The following is a 24,973-nucleotide window of genomic DNA, read 5'->3' on the forward strand; positions in this document are numbered from 1 at the left end:
CACCCAAGAGCCACCCCAGGATGCCAGACCTCTGATTGCCGGCTGATTTCCAAAGCCTTTCCCGCAGTTAGGCCTTTGCAGCGCTCCTCCTCGCAGCAGAAGTGTTTTATAGATATTTATATATATATATTTATAATATTTAGATACTGTGTATGGTCAGACATCCCAGCTCAACTTGGGTTTTGTGACTCTTCCTCGTTCCAAATGAAAAGAGATGCGAGACGACACCCCAACCTTCTCCGCGCCCCGTGGGAAGAGCAAAACGGTTTTGGCAGCTTCACTGGTGGAGAAAGCAGTCCTGACCTGGAGGGTCTGTGAAGCGAGCGTCATGGAGAATCTTCTCGTCCCTCTCTCCTCCCCTTCTGTTCGTCCCCTTGCCCCCACCCCACCCCTCCGTCCCCCGGCCACCCGTCCCTTGTGCCACCGGCATGGGCTTTACACCGTCGCCCCCAGCATGGCATCTGTCCCCGTCAGGATCTCGTTCTGGTTGGAATCCAGTCCGAAAAATTTGACCTTGAGTCCGTCGACCGGGTGGACCACAGGCACCAGGGTGATTTTGGGAAAAGTCCTGGTGGCGAGCTCAAAGCGGCTGGTGCTGGCCAGCTCGATGGCCAGCGCCTTGAGGAAGAGCTTGGCCAGGTGCTTGCCCAGACAGGTCCGTACGCCTCCTCCGAAGGGGAGGTAGTGGAACCTGCCATCCTTGTCTTCGTTTCGACCCTGCCCAAAGCGGTCAGGGTCGAAGACATCCACGTCCTTGAAGACGGGAGCAGTGTCGTGGGTGTCCCGGATGCTGTACATGACGCTCCAGCCTTTGGGGATTTGGAAACCCTGCAAAGGAGAGGGAAGGGGTGGAGAGAAAACCAGAGCGAGTCAACCCTACTGCAAAGGGAGAGGAAGCGGGAGAACAAGATAAAGCCATTTTGCTTTGTCTGCTTTTTCCCATTTTCTTTGAGTTTATTACTCAAGCGTGACGCAGATTTAAAAGAAAACCAGAGAGCACAGCGCAAAGGGCTGGGAGATGGGAATCCTGTGTTTACTCCTGCCTCTATCCCAGGGACCCGCCAGATGATCCGTTGCTATTTATTTGCTTTGCGGTCGCTGGCAGGAGTCGCCTACCCGGAACCCCGCAGTGCTCGACTGCCGCCGGGCAAAGGGAAGCAGCTTTTCTTGCACCCGTGCCGTGCCCCATGCACCGGCCAGCCCTCCCCAGAGCATCCCATGGCTTCGCTCCCACCCCACTGCCTGTCAGCCCCACACACCCAACGCACATGTCAGGGCCTGGGCGATGAGAAACGGGGAGGATTTATCATCCCCTGAGCACTTTAAAAGGTTTCCAACTCAAATCATTACATTAGTAGGATTTACAGCAACAAGCCAGGTCTCAAGATTTTGTTTCGCTAGTAGGAAATTCCAGCCATTGCGATGAGTAATCCGCCTGTCATCCAGCAGCCTGGAGATGCCCTTTGCAGTAAACCTTTCCCTTGTCACACCCCAGTTTAGTTTTTGGCGTCAATCATTGTCACGAGTTGCTCTTTGAAGCATCACGCCTGTCTCCTCTTTGACAGCCCGAGCGCATCCCTTCCCTGCCATGGGCCAGATCCCATCACCCTCCTCTGATTTGTCCTTCCTGAGGTCTCATCTAAGCCAGGCTCAAGCAAGCTTTGCCCCAACACGCAAAAGGCTGTTTTGAGGAGCTCATGGTGCAGCCGCACCCCGGAGAGATGGCAGTACTCACATCCAGCTCGAAGGTTTGCAGCACCGTCCGGTACCCCCCGGAGATGGGGGTGAAGAGGCGAAGCACCTCCTTGATGACGCAGTCCAGGTAATGGAGGCTGCTGATGTTGTCGAGCCGGAGGGAGCCCTCGCAGATGCAGCCGTTGTGGAGGATGCCCTTGCTGCGCAGCTCCTCCCGCAGCTTCTCCAGGACCCGGGGATGTTTGAGGAGCTGCATGATCAGAGAGGTGCTGGCACTGGCAGTGGTGGCATAGGCGGCAAAGATGAGCTCCAGCGTGCCATCCTGAAAGACAAGAGCAAAGCCAGGGTAAGACACTGGGGATGGACAGACAGACAGGCCAGCAGCCACGGCACGTCAAGGGACAGGCACGCAGGCTGCCATGGAGCATTTTTTTCACCAACAACTCTCCAGCCTGGTCATGTCTAACTGCAAGGTCCCTCCTTGTGCAGGCACACATCTTGGACACCCACCATGGGGAGCTTCCCGCAGAGCCTTGGAGGGTGCTGAGGACCAGACAGGCAGGAGAAAAAACCCTGGGGATGGCTCTTGATAGCACATGAAGGACTAGTTATGCCATGACCCTGCTGCAGATAACAACCTGCCAAGGGCTCATTTGCCCTGCAAAGGAGGCACCATAAAACTGGATGGGTCAAGGGGTGAAGCTGGTCAAGGCTGAAAGCTTCAGCAAACTTGTACAGTCTTCTGGTAATCCCTGGAAATACTTTTTAGAAAGGGCTGAGCATGATCTGCAATATGGCCCATAGGAAAGCAACTGTCTTGTTGGCACCACAGTCCACCAGACCAGGATTCACCTGCAGCTCCAACATATTGTGGTCCCCCAGCTCTCACTGACCATCTCAGGTCTGCCCCAAAAAATCCTCCTTACAACAGCTCACGCTTTGCTCTTTGGGGAGCCCCTGCCCTGAGCACAGCAAGGACAAGGTGACCACGGGCAAGATCTTTACCTTCAGCTCCTGCATGGTGAGCTCCTTGCCATGCTCTTTGCCGCTCTCTATCAGGATGTCCAGCGCATCGGCGTAGTCCTTGCCCTGTGTGTTCTGCAGTTTCTCCTGAATGGCTTTCTCCAGCCCTTTCTGCAGTGTTTCGCGTGCCCGGATGCCCTGCGGAGTGGGAAGCCATCAGACCACACAGGACACAACGTTAGCACCACCATCCCCAGCCCAGCATCCCCAGGAGCTGGACACGTGCTCAGGACAACATGTCTAAGTAATACAACTGCAATTGCAGATGCTCAAAGAGAAGAATAAAGACTCTGAAGTTGTTCCATGGGCAGAAGGAGCAAGCCCCGAGTGGGCGAGATTACAGGCAAGAGTAATCAGCACCTACGTGCAAATGATAGGTCTGATGTGGGAGCCCCAGTACTGCATCAGTTCACAGGCCTCTGGCTCACCCTGGGATGTATGGCAATCCCTGGGAAAATTGTCTCTCAAAGGAAAGTCAGTTCATCCAAAAGGATCCTCTTCCCAGGAGCGTAATGGGCTTCCCGAGCAATTTTATCACCTGGTCTCAGTAAAGCAATTCCTATCTGAGTGCAGCTGCACTGGGCTAACCTGCTGCTGCAAACGCTTCGGGGCTGCAAATGGTTGGGCTCATTCACATGGTCAAATAACAATAGCAAAATTTGCAGCGATAATCACAAAAATAAATTTTAAAACCCCGTATTTCTGTTACCAAAATTCCCCATGAAAAGAATACAATTTTTTGTCTTTGGTTTTTGTTATGTTTTCATTTTGCATCATTCATCAAAAACTTGGAATAATCCTTGGAATTAGAGGGTCCAACGACCTGTTTTGCCCTGGGGAGAGGAGAGAATAAACAGGAAAAAGGGCCCACAAACAAAAAAATACAGCAAAACTGCCAGTTACAAGTGAGGAAAAATTATGCATTAAATCTGGGCAAGTCCTGACTGTATTCTCCCTTGCATCGAACCGCACAGTCCCTAGCACTCTAAAAACCTATGAATGGATCTCCTTCTCCGCCTTACCAAAACAGGACTTTGTAGCCCAAAATGAACCTCCTGCTAGAGGTCAGAGGGTGAGAAGACATCCCACCAAGAACCTGTTCAGGTGGGGATTAGCCACCACCCCATTAATCCCAATAATTTGGTGTTATCAGCTGGTGGAGGACTTGACCTAAATCTCTTACCCTCCTGTAGCCGCTGAAGGGCAGATCCATGGGCAAGGAGAAGACATTCTCCACAAACTGCTGGTAGACCTCGAAGAGGCGGTTGAGCTCCTCATCGGGGATGCGGAAGCCCAGCAGGACACGGATGGCCATGCGGAAGGTAAGCTTCTGGGTCTCGTGGTAGACGTTGATGGACTCGGGGTTGCTGCTCCAGGCCCGAAGGGTGTCTTTGATCACCAGCTGGATCTTGGGGAGATAGCTCTCCAGTGCCTCATGGCTGAAGATTTTGGAGAAAACCTACAAAAGAGAGTGAGCAGAGATTTCTACACAGCCCCAACACTCTCACCTTTGCCTTCTCTTGTAACCAGCTTCTGCCCACAAAAATTATCACAGGTCTCCTGCGCTGAGCAGAAGACTCATCATCATCCAGACTTCATCACCCAGAATCACCAGCTCCTAAAATAGCTGCCAGAAAGGGTCAATGGAGAAATATCAGCTGACAGATCCTCTGGAGGCTGATCCCCACCACAGCCATCACGAATGATGGGTAATAACCCGGTGCAAAACAGAGACGGGAAGAAATGCTTCACCCCACGCACGGCAGGACGGATGGAGCCGGCTTTCCCACAGCTCCATGTCTTATGGCTCCCATGTACGTTCATCTCACGATTTGGATGCTACTAATACATCTCTTCCGCAGGGATTCTCTAGTGTCTAACATTATGGTTGTGCACACATGCAGACACACACAAGCTTTTCTCTCAATGGGAAGTATCAGCAGATTCTCCCACCTCTCAATCACCCTTTTTTAATATATGTAAAAAATTAAGTAAAATAATTATTTTGAGGCATTTAGTATCACTGTGAAATCTGGCTGAACTTAGACAGGGGTTCAAGTGGGGAAGAGAAGCACACACGTACCCAGAGGCTGCGATCGCACACGGCTCATTTCCTTGGGAAACCGGGCAAAAAACCTGATGTCAGTAGACAGTATTAATTTGAGCTCTGCGAGTAAACACTGCGCGGGAGTGGGCCTCCCCAGGTCTCCGACGCTAACGGCTCCTTACTCCAATTTGGGCCAGGGCCCGCGCGTTGCGCGAGGAGCTCAGCAATGCCAGGAATGTCCCTTCAGCCCTCCCCGGCGCAGCCCACAGCACACGCTTTCATTCCGCATCCCCGCCGCATCCCTCCCAGAGTGCACTGGAGGAAAAAGTGCTGTTTGTTTATTTTTTATTAACCTACACACACACACGGGGCAGCACGCACACACGCACCGCCACATGCCAGGCCTCCGGGAAAATCAAATTAGAACAGGCTCCCAAGGAGGGAGCTGCAAGCCTGCGTAGCCTCCACCGGTGGCCAGTTCCCAGGGGGGCTCAATGCACGGTGGGGGAGCTGCAAAGTTATCAAACCAACAAGAGGAGAGAAATCAAAGCCGCCCCCTCTTTCCATGAGCGCCGGACTCACTGGAGCTGTAAATGTGAGAATTTCCTCCGCAGTCAGCACTCAAAGGGAAAGGTAACATTTTCCTGGCTGCGACCCCTCATTGCTAATGCACATCGTTCGCTGGGAGTTTGTTTGGTGAAATAACACCTCTGTCCCCTTGCAGCCCTGGGCAGGAGTCTCGACAAGAGCCGCTTCATAACGAGCTGCGCTTGGGCTGAGCCCCGAGTAAAATTCATTACACAATACATGGTGGAGCAGAGCCTGGAGGCTCCCCATGGAAATATCAGCATGCAAACGGAATGGTAGGAGGGATGGGAGAGAAAATGCAAGCAGATCAATGGGCAGATCTGCCTGCAGACAGACAGCCGTCCCCGGATGGCTACGCAGAGCAGAGGCATGAATGAACGGAGTGGAGGAATGAATGAACAAACAGCGGGGCCGCGGTGAGATCATGGCAAGCACACAAGACGGTGTGGCTGCCACTTTCTGCCGCCTCTCCATGCTTCACAAGCTATTTTTAAGCCTGGAAAGGGCAGCGATGCTCAGGCAGACCTCCCTGTGTGAGGGCGTGTAAAAGCAGCCACTCGGAAAAGAAAAGCTGGAGGTGCTAAAGCTGAGCCCCTTGGCTGCCTGGGGAAGGTACAAAGGAGCTGGGAAAGGGCTGGTTCCTGGTGGCCATGAGCAGGACACCAGGCTTTGATGCAGTGCCGGCTGGAGGAGAGCTGGCAGCCATGAGCTGCTCGACAGGGATGGGACAGGACCTCCTGAGTGTGGCTGGCAAAGGGACACCAATGTCTCCCCATCCAGCTGGCATCTGCCCTTCATCCACGCTGTGGGGTTTGGGATAAGGGCAGAGGCTCCCAGTGAATCTCCCTGCTCTCCCCAAACGCTTCCCGTGACTCAGTTTCTCCAGCTGAAAGCAGAGCCGATGAGGGGACAGCTGCTGCTTAAGGAGCACCGAGGCTGCAGCCTTGCTTGGAGCCACCGTCCAAGGAGGTGGTCCCTGGGGCTCCTGACCTGGAGCAAACCCTGTCCTCCCACAGCTCTGCCCAGCATCTCCCACAGGCAAAGTGCTTGGGGACCCCCTCCACCCTGCAAAAAGTACAGCAGCCCAAGAAACGCCTCTGGTCCCACTGTGCAAAACTGCTGCGGTGGGGCAGAGAACCAGACCGGGGCCAGATCCACACTCCACGGACCAAGACAGACTCTGAAGAGGAGAGCGCCTGTCCCAAGGAGTGGTGTGCAGCAAAGGCGCAGAGGAGGGGACCCCCAGGAAGAGAAGACTGAGCCCCTGTGGAGGTCAATGCAGCACCTGCCCAGCCTGAAAAAGCAGGAGCATTTAGCACTGGGGGGGGGGGGGGGGGCGGTAGGGGGGATTTTTTTCTTTTTTGCTCTTTTTTGAGCTGTTCTTTTGCTAGCAGGCTCCTCCAGCCCCAGCCAGCTGCACCCCACATCTGCCGGAGCCTGCAGCTCCCGGCCTTAGGGCCGGCCGACATCGCGAGCCCTGGCCACGCTGCCAGCTCGCTGCAACATCCCGTCCGCTCGCCGCCGCTGCGCTCCACGCCGCCTAATCCCAGATGTCAGCGGATCCTTCCCCAGCCAGACACAAGTCTGGATCCCCTTCCAGTCACCTCCAGTTCAACCCTGCATCTTTCCAGTTGATTAAAAAGGAGGAAAAGGCAGCCAACTTTCCCCGACAAACCTCCGCACGTTTCTAGCCTACAATTCCTGCGCCCTCTAGTGAAGCCGAGCCGAACGTCTCGGCCGCTCGCCGGAGCAAGACCAGGCAAAGCCAAGGAGCATCGGTGCAAAAAAAGTAGTTCCTGAGCTGCCAAGAGGCAAAATCAGCTCTAAGGGGATGCTCGGCTTTGCTAACACCGAGATGCAATAGCCATGGTGGGGGTCCGGCCAGGTGGCCTCAGCAGCAGTGCCGGGGCAGTGGCCAGGACTTTCCAGGGATGCTAGAAAAGAGCCCCCGTTTTTTTCACATTTTGATATGTCCCAAAAGAACCAAGTCTGGGGATTTGCTCTGTCTGGGGGCATTCATTTACCCACACACGCTCACCCTGCGCCGAGGGAGACACCACCACCCAGCAAGCCTGGCTGGAAACTTCCGAATCCATCTCATAGTGGAAACAGGATATTTAAAGATTTATGGTTTTCCTAAGGCAGAAAATTCCTTCTCAGTGTCTCAGCTGCAGGATCTCCTGGAGAGGTCCAGCTCCCTGTGACAGCCAACTGCCCCCGGTCCCAGCTGGAGAATACCCCAGCCCCATCCTTAAACCACACCGAAGAGGAGAGGACATTCAAGTGAAGAGCTCTGAACTTCAACCCACAGTGTTTTCATGTGTAGCAAAGGCTTTGTTTGGTGGCTGGGGTGGAGACGAGTTAGCAAGGACGATGCTTTTCATTGTGTTACCCTTCCTTGGTGCTGGCCAAGCCTCCCCATGCCAAGCACAAGCCTCAGCCTCTGCCTTTTGCTGACCATGGTCTCCTCTGCTCCCACCCGGCACATCAGCACGGCAAAGAGGGAACGGAACTTTTCCTTCCTCCCCTCCAGGAGGAAAACTTACGCTTTGGGATCAGACACCTGTGTCTCATCCAGCCTGCGCTGGCCAGAGCTGCTGGCCCAACCAAACGAAGGCACAATTAGCGTGGAGATGTTTTCATGAACCAATTTGGCACCTGCCGGTGGCTTGGCCAGCAGGACGTGTCAGGAAGCATCCAAAGCAGCATCTCAACCTGGAGACATACTATTTCTTCCTACGTTTCAAAGTCCAGGCAGTGTCTGTCCCAGCCCTGTCCTGTCTCCATGTTATAATGGATGTCTGCCTCTCTCTGGCATCAGATGCAGGGCTGTCAGACGTGGAGCCCACTGCCATGCGCCAGTGGGCTTGTAAACCATGATATTTTTGGAGCGGGATGAGAAGACTCATGGGCAAAAGGCTGCCCTGGCATCGGGAGCACAGGCAAAGTGAAAACATGGCAAAAAAGTTGTTAAGACTACGCAAGGCACCGCAAAGAGCAGAGGACCTCCACAAAACCCCGCCACTGCCCTGACACTCTGCCGCCTATTTTTAAAGGGCTTTGCCTTTCCCAGGCACATAGCAAAGAGCTGACACCTTTTCTCCCTGTGCTGTAATTGGAAAACAGAGCACACGGACCACTCCGAGGTCTCCTGCCATGCTCCATCATGGGAGGAATCCAGGCCCATTGAGAGGGGAAAGCCAAGAGTTTCAGCTCCCGACCACCCAAAATGAGCAACGCTGGGCTTGCCCATCAAAGCGCAGCGCTGCACGCAGTGTGCAGGTGAGGAGCGCGGGTGTCTCGGGGGAGCTGAAGGCAGCAACCTCTCCCAGGGAGAAATGCAAGAGCCCCATGAATGCTGCGACCCGTCTCCAAAGGGAGTCTGGTTACAGTACCTGGAATCTCCAAACTCAGCCCAGCTGAAGAAAAACGGAGTGCCTTTGCAAAAGGCAGTTTTACTGAAATTCGAATGATTCTCGAAAAACTGTGCTGGAAAAAAAATTAAAAATCATTTCAGCATCTTGGGCCAAGTTATGATGATCATGCACCTTTCAGGACTGACCATGCCCCTACTTTTTAAAAATTTTTTTAAACATCTAGGGTTGTGAGAAACGCTAGCATTTCATACTTCCACTTGAGTTCAGAATAAAAACGAGCCCAAGCACCCCATTTCCCCATGGTTCACAAATCTCCATGTCCACGCAGCTGTCCTGCAAACCCTCCACATGGCATGGCAGACCGCTTTCAATCCGAAACCTTTACCAGGCTATCAGGTTAAAGAGGCTGTGATGCAAAGGCTGGGGGCGAGAGCAGGGAACAAGCAGGACACCCTACATCTGTCTCAGCACCCTTTATCTGTCTCAGCACCCTCCTCTGCAAAACTGCCTCGTGTCTCAAAAAAAACGCCAGCACCAGCAAAATGCAACCAGCCACCTTCAGCAATTCAGGCTTATTAGCCCACTTTATGGGGATAGCTAAACACGCTGCGTTTTTTCAGCGTCTGTGTGCCTACACCACCTCTGAAGTGCTGCTCCAAGTGGCCTACCCCCATCTATTCACAAGGAACCAGTGCATCTGAGGAGAGCAAAATTCACCTTATGTATCGTCACCGCTCTTCAAGGAGGGAATCAAAGACAGGGAGGGAAAGAGAAAGAAGATATCACATCAACGGATAGTGTGGGGGAGTTGTGTCCAGACAGAAGGGATTAGAAAGGGGGGATCAGCTGGCCAAGAAGAGGTCCAACAGGGCATGCACCCGCTGCCCGTGGCTGGTGTCTTTGGCTGGAGCTGTGAAGAAGGAGCATCCTGCAAACCCACCAGGCACACCACTGCATGGTCAGAGCAGCCGTTCACCAGTATCAGAGGGCTGAGTTGAGCTGGGATGGGCTATCTCTTTGCTTTTGGACCATGTACTAAATCCCAGATCTGTGGTGTGGAGATGAGAGTTTACCCAGAGCTAAAGAGGAGGAGAGCAGCTTGCCCAGGCGGCAGGGATAGTGCCCTGTCCACCACTGCAGAGCCAAGGAGGAGAAATATTAAGAGAGAAGGCCCCTTTTTGCTGCCCCCGTGCATCTTCCTGGAGCACGGAGTGGGGACCAAAGGGAAGGGACCTCACACGTTTAAGTAACCCAGAGCATGGACTCTCCTAGAGACAAAGCCAGACTTGGCAAAGAAACCAACCTCAAGTGCTCTTCCATGGGAGCACTTAGTCTTTGGTCCTGCCAAGTGTTCCACAAGCTGGGAGTGGAGCAGAGTGCGAGGGGTGGCCATGCTCACAGAGGGGATGAGAGGGAAACACCCGCCCCATGATGCAGCCCACTCCGTCCCAAAGGTGAAATAAATACGCCTTTCCAAGCATGCGTGGTCGCTTAGCAGAAATAGGGGAAGATGCTTGGAAAAGCATGTCCTCCAGTAGCTCTACCACCGAAATCCTGAGTAAGGTCTTGCAAAACCTCCATGCCTCGTATGGGGATGAGCACGCATCTGACGGCACGGAGGTGTCCCTGCTTATCAACCCATGAGCTCCTCCAGACTACCAATAAGGCCTCTTCTGAGCTTTAAGCTAAGCCCAGGGAGGAGATGACAAGGGCTGAGATGACCCAAGGCCACCCTACAAAATTAAGGAGAAGGAAGCTGAAGAGCAAGCTGGCTGACAGATATATTTAGTGGTAGAAGTAATGGAGAGTATCGTTAATCTGAAACAAAGCACTCGGTCCCCAGAGGGATGAGCGGGATATTACAAACCACAACTTAGCAGGTTGCTCGAGCTGCTTGGAAGGACAGAGTATGATGCAGTAGAAAACCAAAGCTACACAAAGACAGCGTAGGATGGATCCTGAGCCTGAAAAGCTCCCTCCACATCTCTGGGATTAGCTCCTGGCATCTCCCATTCCCACTCTGAAGTGGAGCCTGGAGCCATGCAGAGCTACGGGCTGCAGATTGCAGTTGATAGAATCGTTAAGGTTGGAAAAGACCCTTAAGATCATCGAGTCCAATCGTTAACCTATCACTGCCAAGGCCACCACTAAACCGTGTCCCTGAGCACCACGTCTACCCGGCTTTTAAATACCTCCAGGGATGGAGACTCAAGCACTGCCCCAGGCAGCCTGGGCCAGGGCCTGACAGCCCTTTCAGGGAAGAAGTTTTTCCTAATATCCAACCTAAACCTGCCCTGACGCAGCTTGAGGCCGTTCCCTCTCGTCCATTCCACCCAGTGCAGAGCATTGCAGCCTGAGGAGGGGTTTCATCTTCTCTGTGTCTCACAGGACAGCCAACAACTTCCATCCCAGGTGATACAGAAAGGTAGAAAAGCCTACATTAAAGAGGTTCAGCTTGCAGGGTATTGTACAGCTCCTGGGCTGTAACTGCGCTCCAACACAGCACAGCTTCTCAAAGCAGGGTCTGAGCTTGCAGGGCATTTTGGGGTGGAAGGCGTTATGAAAAACGCATGAAATTTGTCTTTCAGCCAGGAGCGCCTGCGCTTTGCTTTTTTTTTTAATCCATTGGAATTACTCTGGATTTACACCACTGTAGATGACAGCGCTATTTGGTCTAAAGTCAATGAGCCAACCTAGCTGACAAATTCTTCCCCAAGACCGCGAGCGGGAGCCCTCCTGCATCAATGAAAGCCTTTTCTCCAGCTCCAGTGGCTTTTGCCCGTGGGTTAAAGCTCACGGGGCAGCAGCCCAACGCGGAGGGACCAAGAAGGAGCTGGAGCCGGGCCAGCGGATGGCAGCTGGAATCCAGCCCGCTTGAGCTGACCGATATGATCTGGGGGGGCTTGGATGGAAGGGGATGGTTTCTTTTCCACCGTGGGATTTACAAGTCACACGGAGGAGGGTGGCGGGGCTGGGTGGAAACGAAAGACAAAAAAAACCCTAAAAAAACCCCTCTTAACAACTTGGGTCAGGGTTTTTTGTAGTGTGAAAGGTACATTCCCGCCGCCCCCCATCCCTCCTTCCTCCTCCCGCCCCTCTCCCCCGTCTCCCTCCTTCCCTCCCTCCCCCCCCAGTCCAGCCCACAGCAGCTGGTTTATATTTGGCTGTAAATTTATGGCCCCTTTTGTGTTCTTAATCCTCTTGCAAACTATATTAAAGCCTCAGACCTTTCTACTTGGTGCTAATAAGCTCAACACTTGTATGCCTCCGAGGCAGAACATTAATTGTGGTGTGTTAATGAATGATGTAGTTTTGGACAGTGAGACAAAACAGGCCGTTTCTCTGCACCACTGTCTGCTTCCTCCTCGAGTCTCCGGGTCTAGGATGTCTACCCAGCCCACGGACTGCTTTTATTTTATTCTTTCTTTTCCTTTTTTAAGCTAGCTGTGCCTATTTTGGGATTACTATGCTGGAACAGAGCACGGGCCCGGCAAGTCCAGTGCTCTCCTGCCAAGGCTGGATGCTTCTGAGGAAAGTCTGAGTCCCACCTTCCCCGTGCACCGTAGCACAGCCGCGCCGGCAGCGCCTGTCCTGCACGGGGAAACTCCTTCCTGGCCCCGGGCGCTGCTTAATCTCGACCTAAAACCTAAGGGCCGTGCCTCCTGGCCGTTTCCAATTCCCATTTCCTTCTCCACCGAGATGCTGGGGTCCCTCGCAGGCAGAGGCACAGGAGTGCCTCCTTCTCTGTTTGCTGAACTTCAACTTCCCACCGGCCTTACATCCCATAAAACCAGAGCCCACGCTATCACCATGCCTAAGAGCGGATCTGCTTTGCCTTCATTACAGCTCGTATCGACCCAGGGACTGACACTTCCGAAAGACACACGCGGTAAATTGGGAGTGACTGCACTGATTTCACTGGGGTTTCATGGTTATGAATGGGAGCTCATGCGTATAAGCGGGAACTGAAGATGTCTAAAAGGACAGATCTAGGGCAAGACGTGAAACAGATGGAGTGAACAGCCAGGCTGGGACAGGGTACGGCAGAGGCGACATGGCTGTGCCACCCAAACAAGAGCAGGGTGGGGATAGCACTGGCGCGTGGAGCAAGGAGCACCCTCAGCCAGGCACCATCCCCAGTCACCCCTTCCCTACCAGTTACTGTAGGAAAGCAGGTGCTCCCTTCCCTTGCGACGTGTCACGTCTGACCCCAAGGGATGATGTGCAACCTTCATGTAATGAAGAGGGGCAGGGATCTGCCACCAAAAAGCCAGAGAAAAGACATGCCCATGCTCAGCCAGACGTGAGAGCAACGTGGCTGCTCCTGCCAGGAACCTGCAAGGTGATTTCGAGACAAAAATGCCACCGTGGAGGAACAAGCTGCAGCACGGGTGGCCCAGATCCCTCTCCGGCATCAACATGAACTCCATGATCCAACAGCAGTAACAGCCTCTCAGGAGATATTTATCTCAGGAGGGAGGTTGAGGGGTTTTGGGTTGCTTTTGTTTACTACTTGTAAACTGCTCTTATCGACCAGCTTCATCTCAGGCCAAGGACAGAGCCAACGCTGATGACATCTGCAACAAAGTGATAGCCCTGACGCAGGTAAGCCCTGCTGCCAGCCCCGCACTCACCCTCCATCCCACCCCACAAGCTGTCACGTCCCTGGGCAAAGTCGACTTTATACCCAGAGACCCCCTCTCTAATAATTGGAGAGTTCATTTCCCAAAAGGGGGAAGTTTTCTCCAATTTATATTAACTTTGACAGCTTCCTGCAGGGGAGCTTTAATAAATAGGGGATGGGAAAGCAGAAAGCTGCCATAGCCACCGGCTTGTTAATATGGCTTTGTTCCTCCTGAGCCCCTTTCACATGTGCATCTCGGAGTCCTTTATCAACACCTATGGGATTTAAGCCCCTGGGATGGAGAAGAAGATATTTTACGGGAGGGGATATTGAATCTGTACAAGATCCTGAAAAGGAGCTGAGACAGGGAAGCAGCAAACCTGAGAGAAGAGCTCGAGACTGAATTGTCTGACCCGGCTCCGATCCCATCACCGTCATGGGGAAAGTGTCCTACAGCAGATCCAGTAGCGATAGCTGCAGTTTGCTGGTCTTGAAGTTGCATTGAGAGCTAAATCTCTTTGGAAAGCTTTGCAATACATGGCCAGCAAAACAGCCAATTTCAATGGCAAGCTACCAGAAACATCATGCAAGAACATGTTGGGTTTAAAGCTCTTTGCTAGAGCTTGTCTTCACATCTCGGTGGCAATCTGTCCCATCAAGAGAACACCATGGCTCCATTGCCAGGGAATGATGAAAGAGTATCTGCCAGTGCTGCTGCCAGTAAGTGCAACTCCACGGGCTTATAGAAAGATGACAAGGATTTATTGCAGGTGGTTAAACCTTGGTGGAACATGAGCTAGAGATGACCCCAATGGGTCAAGTTGCAGAAGAGGGTAAGCACATGGGGTTCCATGCTCCACCTTTCCTTGTGATGGCTAGCACCCTATACCACAAGCTGCCTCATGAGAAATTATACCTCATGTACACTTTCTGGCAAGACCAGAAAAAGAGAAACCACTTAAGAGAGAAGGCTCAAGTTTAGAGATGGGGTAAAAAACAGAATTTGAGAGCTGGACGGAGCTACCGCTCCAGAAAGCCCCACAGTACTTCAAACTGAATTACCAACAACCTAAAAGGTTTCCCAGGAAATACTACTGGTCTTCTCCATGGAGCTTTCAGACTGCTCTGATTCTTTTAATATTTTCTATTAATACCAGCATTCTTACTACGGAAGTGGGCAAAGTCTGTGAAAAACGCCGTCTTCTGCCAACAGGTTCTTTGCTCAGTTCCCCAGCAGGCCAAGAGGAAGGTACAGACCGGGTACCTAAGAGAAAAACTTCTACCTAGAAGGAGCAAGTTTAAATCTTAAATCTAGGGCTTCTGCCTCAGACCTCTCGCAGCCTCAGCAGTAGGATGGGGAGAGTTAAAAGTCAACACCATTTAACAGCTCAGGGCTAATGAGCTCAAAAGACGCCAGTAGAAGGCACCTGGCCTGGAAAAAGCTTTAATCCTATCATTGCGATCTCACCGAGAACAAAATTATCTATTTTCTTCCTGTTAGAAGCAGGTTGCCCTTTTCTCCGTGTGTGCAACTCACCCGGCCCAGGGCGAGGGATGGTTTGCGTAGGGGAGAAGGCGATGCAAGCGGCTGCCGGGCTCAGGGAGCACCCAAAGGTGCGTGACGCGTGAGATGCTCGGCTCCGTGAAAACAGCAATTAAGAGGAGACCAAGGGAAGGAATCAGAATAACCTCCCGTTTTCAAAGGGAAGGGCATCAGCTGAGCCCAGTGTCCCCAACCCCATGCCGCTGAAAGAGAAAGCTTAAAAAATAATTAGCTACTCCAGCATCCCCAGTCCTGCTGATACGGGGGAAGCGTTTGCTCTCGGGTACGCCAGAGCTCAAAGCAGAGGCAAGGTGTGCGAGCAGGAGCAGGCATGGGTTGTCCCGGGACAGTGTTTTGCCAGAGTACCTGTTCTCAGGAGGCTTTAGCCACCCCTTAAGGAGGAATTAGGATCCTGGCCAGCTTGGGATCGTGCATGATGCCAAAAATCGGGAAGGCAAAAGGGTTTTGAGGAGGAGAATGGAGATCCAGACGAGACCTGGGGCTCAGAAAAATCTGAAAGCATTGGGATTCACAGTTTAGGATGGGACATATATTTCCCACTAGGTAAAAACACCAGAGTGAGAACATCGGGTGTAAACATTGAGGGAGAGAGGCTCTCCCCTTCCTACGCTGCTGGTATCGCTCGCTGCTGGTGACGGCACTCCCCATCTGAGCTGTGGTACAAATTACAAGTCCATCAGGATACCACAGAGGTCAGGCCTCCCTTTTCCATGACCCCATTCCCATAAGCCACGCTCTCCTTGCCTCCCCCACTGTCTGTTCCTGAGGTCTGAATTCCGCGGTTTTATTAAGGCGATCGCAACCAAAGGCCTTCAGCTACTCTCTTTTCAGTAGCAAAAAATTATCTTGCTGTGCAGAAGATAAAAGAAGCAGCGAAGGAGCGTAGAGGCACCTTCAAATCGCTGGCTGCTGCCGCTTAACCCTCCCTTAATTCGAAATAAATAGGAGCCAAAGCTGCTGCCTTCCTCCCGCTGCCGGAGGAAAGCGCATCGCTCCCCATTTCCCTGCACCGCTCCCACCGCAAATTTTGCTCCATGATGGAGGGAGCCCCACGAACTATCGTCCTTTCTCTTTGACGGAAAGGTTGGAAAAAATATCTCCCTCTGTAAGAAAAAAAAGTAGCCTAAGCCAACGGCGGCGTAATTGCAAACACTGAGTTTGCCCGGGTCCCGGGTAGGGATTGACACCGCGTTTCTTGTGGCATCGCTCGAGTACCGGCCGCCAGCGCATTAAGAAATGTGACTAATGGGTGTCATGGGGTGTTTGCTTTCTCCTCTTCTCCCCTAGGAGAAAAGAGCGAGCGATTGGGTTTGGTAGGGATTTTATAGAAATATATACTCCGAAATAGGAAATCCTGCTGGAGCAGAGAGGGGAGCGCGGCCCTCGCCTCGGGACAGGGACTGGGACAGCCTCTTGCTGCCGGGTACTGCGCTCCCCTTGCCACCAACGCCGCCCCGCACCGCAGAGCGGGGACAGACACGTTGCCTTCACCCCAAATCCGCTGCCTGCCCCAGCCCAGCTGGGAAAGAGCCTGTCCCGTGGAGGACGGGGTGCGAAAGCCATCACCCGTGCCGCCACGCCAGCCTGCTCAGGCTGTCACCTCTGCCACCGCCTGCGGGAGCTTTGCTGATGGGGGGACGCGAGGATGGCCCCCCACATCTGCTTGGGCTCAACGCCCCCTGAAACCAGGCTGTCTTAGGGCCTGTAAGGAGGGTCTCACCCCGGGACCACCGAGGGGGTGAGGTGAGGCAGGGCCCCGGGAGGGTCTCAGCCCCCATCCAGCCAGCTCAGTCCCCCCCGCGCTTCATCCCGGGACCCCCATCAGCACCTCAGTTTCCCTGAAATCCAACGCAACGCTCAGCACCATGAGACACACCCCCCCCCCCAGCAAGCACAAACCCCGCGGGGTCTCCCTGCAACACCCCCGACGGAGCCTGGATGGGGGGGGGCTGCGCTTCGTGGCCCCCCGCTCCCCCCCACCCCACGCCGCGCGGTGCCCCCCCACCGCCCGCTGCCCGCATCGCCCTTTTAAGAGCCCTCCGGGACCGCGCTCGCCTCTCAGCTCACGGCAGCCCCCGCCACGCGTGACACCGGTTACGGGGGGGCTGGGGGGTGGTGATGGGGGGGGAGAGGGGCAGCACCTCCGTCCTCAGCAGCAACCGGCGGGGCAGCCCCGCGTGTGACCCCCCCACCCCACCCTCTCTCCTCCCCATCGCCCTTTTAAATTCCTCAAAGGCATCGAGCGCGGACACGCGGGGGGGGGGGAGCACCCACGCAGGACCTCCCACGCACGGGGGGGGGGGGGTCCGCGGGGAGAGGAGGGGGAAAAGAAGAGGAGGGTGGATGGGGGGGGAGGTGGGAGAAGAGAAGGGGATTCCCCCGCCCCAGGCGTGCCCCCACGGCCCGTCTCGCGTGGGAACCTCACCTTCCTCTTGTGGCGGTGGATGTCGCCGATGGAGTTGGCCACGGTGTTGGGCCCCAGCAGCATGCGGGTGCTGCGCGGCCACTCGGTGCTCACCAGGTGATGCTCCCCCATCAAGATCTTCCGCACGTTCTCCGCCCCCGTCACCCGCACCAGCGGCCGCCCCAGCAAGTGCGTCTTGAACACGTTCCCGTACTTCTCCCGCCGTGAAGACTGGAAGCAGGAGCCCTGCGTGGGGTGGGGGGAGAAGGGGGGGACACGGCGGGGGGGGCGGTGTTACGGCACGGCCGCTCAGGCGCACCCACGCGTGGGGATCCCCACGGCGCGGCGAGAGGCGGCTTGGGGGGGGGCGGGGAGGGGGGGCGTCGCGCCTGCAGGTCTGGGGGAAACCCCACAGGGGTGGGGGGCAGAAACGGGGGAGGGCGGGGGAACCCCGACGTCCCACCCGCGAGCAGCCCGGCTCCCTCCGACGGGGCGCCCGGCGCTGCCGCCGCTCCTCCCGCCGCCCCGGCGGGGGTCGCTGCCCTCCTCCCCCCTTCCTCCTCCTCCTCCTCCCTTTTACTGCTACCTTTACCTCCCCTGGCACTTTTTCCCCTTTTTTTTTTTCCCTCCTTTTTTTTTTCCCTTCCTTTTTTTTCCGCTTTTTTCTTCCCCTTTCTTTTTTTCCCTTTCTTTTTTCCCCTTTCCCCCCCTTTTTCTTCCTTTCTTTTTCCCCCTCTTTCTTTCCCCCCTTTTTCCCCCCCCTTTCTTTTTTTCCCCCTTTCTTCCCCCCTTTTTTTTTCCTCTCCCCCCTCCTTTTTTTTTTTTTCACTCAGGCTGAATTTACTCGAAAGGCTGCAATTTGCCTAAGTAAATCTCCAGATTTCAGGAGGCTTTAATAACTTTCCCACATGCTCCGGGGGCTTTTGTCGGCGAGGAGGCGGACGGAGCCGCAGGGGGGTGGAGGGGGTCCCCCCAAAAACCCCGTCGCGGGTGGGGAGAAGAGCCGCGAGCGCGGCAGCTCCGCGCCCCGCCGCGGGGCTGTGAGCGCGTTGTGTTTATTTTGAAACAAAAGCGCGGTTGTGAATGTCAGATGTTCAGGTGACCCTGTTTCTTGATCTACGTAAATATAATTAAAGTCCTTTTTGTGGCATTAATAAAGAGTTATTTGTACACCATTTCCAGGGCAGCACAAAGAGGACCTTTATGTGGGAGAAGTTTCGAATGGAGTCCAATTTATACAAAATTTTGTATTTTTAGCCCTGGACTCTGTTTGGACGGAGCCTGTGGAAAAGCGAGAACCCTTTTCTGGTCCCCCTGTAAAAATCTGATAAATTTCTTTAAAAAATAAAGCCCTATTGAGAGCGTGCCGTTAACCCCTTCGGCGCCGCTGGCGGGGCGGGGGCCGGCCGGGGAGCGGGGCCGCGGGGCCGGGCTCCCCCGGCGGGGCTTCCCCGGCGGCGGGGGGGGGACAGCGGGGACACCGCAGCCCTGGCAGCCGGGCCCGGGCTGCCCTGCCCGCCGCCGGCTCTGCCGTCCCCCCGGCGGTCCCGTCAATGAAACGCGACCTTCGCTGGCCGGGAGCATCCTCAGCGGGCTCCCATCTGCTTACTACGATGATGATGATTTTTATTTTGCCCTAGGAGGAGGGGGAGCGGGAAACCCTCGGGCTAATTCGCCTCGGGGGTTCCCTCCCGGGATGCTGCGAGCCCCGGGGTGCCCCCGGCCCTGCCCGCGGCTCCCCCCGCAGCGGGGCACCCCTCGGCCGCCTCCTGCCTCCTCTCCTCCGCTCTTTTTTTTTCCTTTTTTTTCCTCTTTTTTTTGGCAGTCGCCCTCTCCCAGCGCGGTCCGAGGGGATCCCGCTCCGCCCGCCGCTGTTCAGCGTTTAGCGAGGTTAATCCCGGGTTAATCTACCGATTACCTCCGCGGGCTTCCCCCAGACCGGACCCGAGCCGGGCGGGTTGCGAACCCCGAGGGGAGCAGCCCCGGGGACGGGGGCTCGGGGGGGGCTCCGAGCTCCCCGTGCCCCATTACACGGGCGTGGGGTGGCGAGCGGGGGGACACGACCCGGCGACATCCCCCGTCGCCCCGGGGCTACCTCCCACCCCCGGCTTCATTATTATTATTTTTTTTTTTTTTTTTTTTTTTTTGCAAGGATTTCGGCTGGGATGGGGGGAAGAAAAGGAGGGGTTTGGCAGAGCGGGGAAGACCCCGAGCCTCCTCCCCGGCACCGGGCAGCCCCCGCCGGGCGAACCCCGCGATGCCCCGGCCGGGGAGCGCAGCGCGGCGGCCGCCCCGGGGCTCGGCCCCGCCGGGCCGGGCTCCCTCGGTTTCCCCCCTCCTTCCCCAGCCGCGATCAACCCCCGGCCCCAGCTGCCTCCCCAGCTCGCCGGGAACCCGCATGATGCAATCGAAAGGAAAAGAAAAAGAAGAAGAAAGGAAAAAAAAAAAAAAGAAAGAGCCCTTAAAAAAAAAAAAAAGCCGGTCCCATCCCACCTTCCAGGGATGGAAGGGAAGGGAATCCTCCTTACCTGCAGGAGCCAGTGGAAGGTTTCTCCGATTAAAGGGAATCCCATAGAGCCTTTGGGGATTGGTAGCTTGCAGGTTTTGTCGCGGGTGGCAGCCCAACGGAGCTGCCACAGCTGTTGGGACACGGCCAGCAGCAAAGTCAGTGACACCAAGCACGCGGCGAGGGTAGCCAGTGCCGAGACGAGATCAAAACTTGCAAAAAGCATATTTGGAAGAAGGAGGAGGAGGAGGGTGGGGAGAGAAACAGCCCCTTGACAGGCACCACACTCGCACCCACACACAGGCACGCAGGGAAAGAGGGCGATCGCGGAGCGCGGGGTGAAGCCCGCCTGGGGGGTCCTGGGGCGGGGGGGCCGGGCTCGCCCCCCGCGCCGCTGGAGGGGTAGGAAACAACGGCAAAAAGGGGGGGAGAGGGAAAAAAGGGGGCAAAAAAAAGGGGGGGGAAAAGCTGTTTCTCCTCTGTCCCTCTCTGAAAACTTTGTTTGGAATAAACTTGACAGAGTGACACGGGCAAAAAAAAAAAAAAACAAAAAAAAAACAACACAAAAAGAGAGGGGAAAAAAATTAAAATAAAATAAAAAAACAAGAAAGACCCCAAAAGAAGGGGGTGGGGGCAACTGAGTAGCCAAAAACACAAGAAAAAAAAATTGAAAAAGAAAAAACCCGGCGTGGAAAAAAAAAAAAAAAAAAAACCCCAAAAAGACCAACTGCAGATGCTCTGGCTCTCCCTCGCTTTCAAGGCAGAGCCACACACACCAGAAGGGGGGGGGAAAAATGAAAGAAGAAAAAAAAAAAAAAGGAGCGAGATTTTAAAAAATATTAAAAAATCATAAAATAATTCAGCCACGACCTGGAGAGATGGAAGAATTAAATAGCTATATATATGTATCTACACACACGGAGCGAGGCGGAGCGGTTTATATCTCTATCTATATATATATAAATATATCTCTATAAATATATCTCTATCTATATGCCGGTTATTTGTTAGCCCCAGACTTTTCACTCAGACTTCTGTGAAGAGGGAGGCAGGGCTGCTGGGTTTAGCCCCTCTCAATGTTGAGTTTAGAGTAAAAAAAGAAAGTCAATGTGTGTTTATATAGAGGCGGGGAAGCCGGGGCTGGGCCGGCCGCCAGCACGGCTGCTCCCCCCGCACACCCACCCACCCACCCGCACTTCAGAGGGCGCCGGGGGGGGCGGGCCGAGCCGGGCGGACGCGGCGCTGGAGCGTGCGAGCCCTGGCCCGCCGCCCGCCGCACGGTCACGCCGCGCTCCTCGGCCTCATCCTCCTCCTCCTCCTCCTCCTCCTCCTCCTCCTCCTCCTCCTCCTCCTCCTCCTCCTCCTCCTCTCCTCCTCCTGCGCCGCCGTCCGTACCTTCGGCCTGCGGAGAGACAAGCGCGGCTCAGCTCCGGCGACCACCCCACCCCTCCCCGGCTGATGTGCTCCCCCCTCCCCAAGTGGTTCCCCCTCCCCAAAGCATCCCCCCCCCCCTTAACCCTCAGTGATTCCCCCTTGCCGTGATCCCCCCTTGCCATGATCCCCCCAACATTTTCTCCTCCCACCCCTCATTTTCCCCTCACAATGACTCCCACCCCTCTTGATGAGTCCCCCTTGTGATGGTCCCCCAGCACTTAATCCTTAAGGATTTCGCCCTTGAGATGCTCCCCCCAACATTTAGTCCTTAGTGACCCCCTCTTTGCAATGAACCCCCCAACATTTAACCCTTAGTGACTCCCTCCTTGCAATGATTCCCCCTAAGATTTAACCCTTAATGATTCTCTCCTTGTGATGCTCCCCCCAACATTTCATCCTTAATCATTTCCCCCTTGCAAGGATTCCCCCCCAACATTTCCCCCTCACAATGACTCCCACCCCTCTTGATGATTCCCCCTTTGCAGTGATCCCCCCAACATTTAACCCCTAATGATTCCCCCTTGCAATGATCCCCCCAATACCCAATCCTTAATCATTTCCCCCTTGCAATGATCCCCATGCTCTATTTAACCCTTAATGATTCTCCCTTACAATGATCCCCCCAATATTTAACCCCAAATGACTTCCCCCTTGGAATGATTCTCTCTCCCAAGATCTACCCCCTTCCAATACCGCCCCCCCCCAATATTTAACGCTTAACGATCCCCCCTTGCCATAATTTCTTCCCCACAAGAATTACCCCCAATGATTTCCCCCTTGCAATGACTCCCCCCCCCCAGGATTTATCCCCCAATGATTTTCCCCTTTCAGTAATTTCCCCCCCAATTTCCCCCAGACGATAATTCCCCCCCCCCGCCCCACACTAATTGGCCCCAGGCAATGCTTCTCCCCCTCCCCAATAATTTACCCCTCTATTGATTTGCCCCCTTTCATTACTTGCTCCTTGCCATGATTTACCCCCCCATAATGACTCAGGCCCCCCCATTTCCCCGCTTGCAACTCCTTGCTCCCCTCCCATTCCTTCCCTGCTTGCACTGATTTTCCCCGCTGCAATGACCTGAGGGATTTACCCCACAGGGATTTACCCCACAAGGATTTACCCCCACAAGGATTTACCCCAAAAGGATTTACCCCAAAAGGATTTACCCCCACAAGGATTTACCCCACAAGGATTTACCCCTCAGGGATTTACCCCCACAAGGATTTACCCCCTGCAATGATTTGGCCTCTTGCAGTGATCCCCCCCTCGTTATTTGCCCACTTGCATTGATTGCCCCCCCCCAGTTATTTGCTCCCGGTGATTCGCCCCTTGCGATGCTTCACTCGCTGCCCCCACCATATTTTGGGGGCCTTGCTGCAGTCCCCCGGCCCCCCCTGCCCGGCCGCAGCAGCGATGGAGGCGAAGGCAGGTATCCGGGCTGCCTGGTTACAGGCAGTTTTGCAAAGCATTTGCTTCAGATTACAGGAAAAACAAAAGTTCATTGAGTTCCCCCCTTCTCCTTCGCCACCCCCAGCCCCCCCGCCCCGCGTCCCCCTTCAGCCTCCCCAGCTGGTTTGAGTCTGTGGAGCGCCGAGAGGGGCTGCGGGCCCCCCCTGCGGCTCGGGGCGGGGGGTCCCCCTTTTCTTTGGGGGTGACCCTTGCCACTCCCCCCCGTCCCGCTGCGGGGATGGCCCCGGGGTGCGGGGATCCTCCCGGAGCATCCCGGGGTGGGTGCAGCGACCCCCCCCGCCCCAGCATCCTTGGGCACCCCTGGGGCAGGGACCCCCCGCCACCCCGGGTCCCCCACCCCCGCGGATTCCTTGCTGCCCCCCCTCCCCGCGTGTCCCGCTTCAAAGACACCCCCCCACCCCCATCGCACACCCGGCGGGGGGGGGTCCACCATCCTGCCGGTGCCTCCCGGCGGAGGGACCCCCCCTCCCCGTGCACCCGTATACAGGGCCCCCCCCCCCCCGGTGCACCCCGCTGCAGGGAGCTCCCTCCCCGTGCATCCCGGTGCCGGAGCCCCCCCGTCCCCCGGTGCGGACCGGCGGCCCCCCCCCGCCGCCGCGCTCACTCTTTGCCCTGCCGCCCCACCCGGTGGCGGCCGGCGGCACTGCAGGCGGCGGCGAGCAGGTGGCGACCGAGCCCGCACCGCCCCGCACCGCCCCGCACCGCCCCGCACCCCGCCGCGCCGCGCTGCAGCCCCCTCCTCCCTGCGGGCTGCCTCTGCGCCTCGGCCCGGAGCGCCTCCCCGGAGCGCCTTCCCAAAGCCTCTTCCCAAAGCACCTTCCCAAAGCATCTTCATAAAGAACCTTCTTAAAACACCTTCCCAAAGCATCCTCCTAGAACACTTTCTCAAAGTGCCTCCTAAAAGCATGTTCCCAAAGCACCTCCCCAAAACATCTTCCCAAAACACCTTTCCCAAATTCCTCCTGCCACACTCCCCAGCGTTCCTTGCCCAGCCACTAGCCCAGTAGCCCCCGGCCCAGGGCCGGCAGCCCCTCCTGCAGCCCTCGATCCCCCCTGCCAGCCTCGCTGAACCCCCGGCCAGCCCACACTCCGCAGCGGGCTCAGATGCCCCCCGCTAAGCAAGGAGAACCTCAGGAGGGCTCAGTTCTCCCCTTGTTCCCCCAGATCAGTGTGGAGGGGGACATCATGCATCTCCCAGGGAGGTGACAGCCAGCACAACACCGGGCTGGGATGGGGGCTGAGAGTCGCAAAAAAGACATTTGGGAGAAGCACATTCACCTCTAACAACAGCTTCGCTTGGGTCCCTGATGGCAGCATCTGCCATGGAAAACACCCCAGAAACCCCCAAAGTGTGGGGCCGAGCATAGACATGCCCAGCAGAGAGGGAGGCCTCCTCTGCCTCGCTCTCCTCCTCCCTTTCCCAAGGGAAAAACCATCCCCGAGATGCTCTCGGCCCACCCCAAAGCAGCAGCATGTGTGAACAGAGCTCGTGTCCCGAAATGTCTCCCGCTGCTCTGTGAGCGTGCGAAAATGCCCCTTTGAGGGGCTGGGAGAGGGACAGAAATAAGCCCCCAGCACATAATTTCACAAGAATCTGTTTCTTTTCCCGCTGGCAGCAATTCAAGGGTAAGGGGGAAAAGCCTAAAAAAGATTTGGGTTTTTAGGGGTTTCCTTTTTTGCGGAATTCCTCCCTCGGGAGATAAAGCCATGAGAGTCCAGAGGCAAAATGTCTTTTCCAAGGTCAATGGCAGAGCTGAAACCAGGTCACCAGGGCGCAGGCACGGCTCTGCCCAGCCACTCCCGGCTTTGCCCCAGCTTTTACAGTAACCTGGATAATTTTATCATCATCCACAAATAAAGCCAAAAGCCCGTGAAACTGCAAATGGGGTTGAGAGGGTAACGGAGGAGCAAGGATTCACGAGGAGGAGAGCGGTGATGGCACCATCAGGCAACAGGTTTGATAAAACCAGCCCAGAGGAGCGTTTTGGTGGCGGATGCTGCTCCCACCAGGACCCGGCGAACACGAGGAATTCATCGCCCCAGGACGCGGCTGAGCCTGAAAGCAGCAGCGGGTTCGGGGCTCATCGGCTCCCGCATCCTGGGGCTCAATCCCGCTCTCCCCATGAGGTCCGACCCCGGAGTCCAATTTTGCAACACAAACGGGATCATGAACTTTCCTGCTTCTTCCCATGCCAGGAAAAAGCAGGAAAATTCAGTGGAAGGAGGGAGGAACCTGCCCC

The 24,973-nt window shown here is 55.4% G+C and overlaps 1 protein-coding gene across 1 annotated transcript; it reads right to left on the minus strand.

The window, feature by feature from the left end:
• Nucleotides 1-435: 435 nt before the first annotated feature.
• CYP26B1 (cytochrome P450 family 26 subfamily B member 1) lies at nucleotides 436-20,054 on the minus strand. The gene is made up of 6 exons (XM_087736934.1): nucleotides 19,851-20,054; nucleotides 17,344-17,568; nucleotides 3,902-4,177; nucleotides 2,701-2,856; nucleotides 1,736-2,017; nucleotides 436-828 (listed from the first exon to the last, which is right to left on the minus strand). The coding sequence occupies exons 1-6, from the start codon at nucleotides 20,052-20,054 to the stop codon at nucleotides 436-438; spliced, it is 1,536 nt and encodes a 511-aa protein (XP_087593060.1).
• Nucleotides 20,055-24,973: the final 4,919 nt, after the last annotated feature.

Source organism: Nipponia nippon, unplaced genomic scaffold (genome assembly GCF_047370975.1).
Source record: "Nipponia nippon isolate SJK-2023a ecotype South Korea unplaced genomic scaffold, ASM4737097v1 scaffold_6, whole genome shotgun sequence".
Lineage (NCBI taxonomy): Eukaryota > Metazoa > Chordata > Aves > Pelecaniformes > Threskiornithidae > Nipponia > Nipponia nippon.

Bases quoted from the DNA above. Each gene is read 5' to 3' on its own strand.
- CYP26B1 (XM_087736934.1), bottom strand. From the start codon at position 20,054: ATGCTTTTTGCAAGTTTTGATCTCGTCTCGGCACTGGCTACCCTCGCC. The intron at 2,018-2,700 runs GTAAAGATCTTG...CTTGTCTTTCAG, and splicing joins TCACCATGCAGGAGCTGAAG to GATGGCACGCTGGAGCTCAT. The intron at 829-1,735 runs GTGAGTACTGCC...TCTCCTTTGCAG, and splicing joins TGCAAACCTTCGAGCTGGAT to GGTTTCCAAATCCCCAAAGG.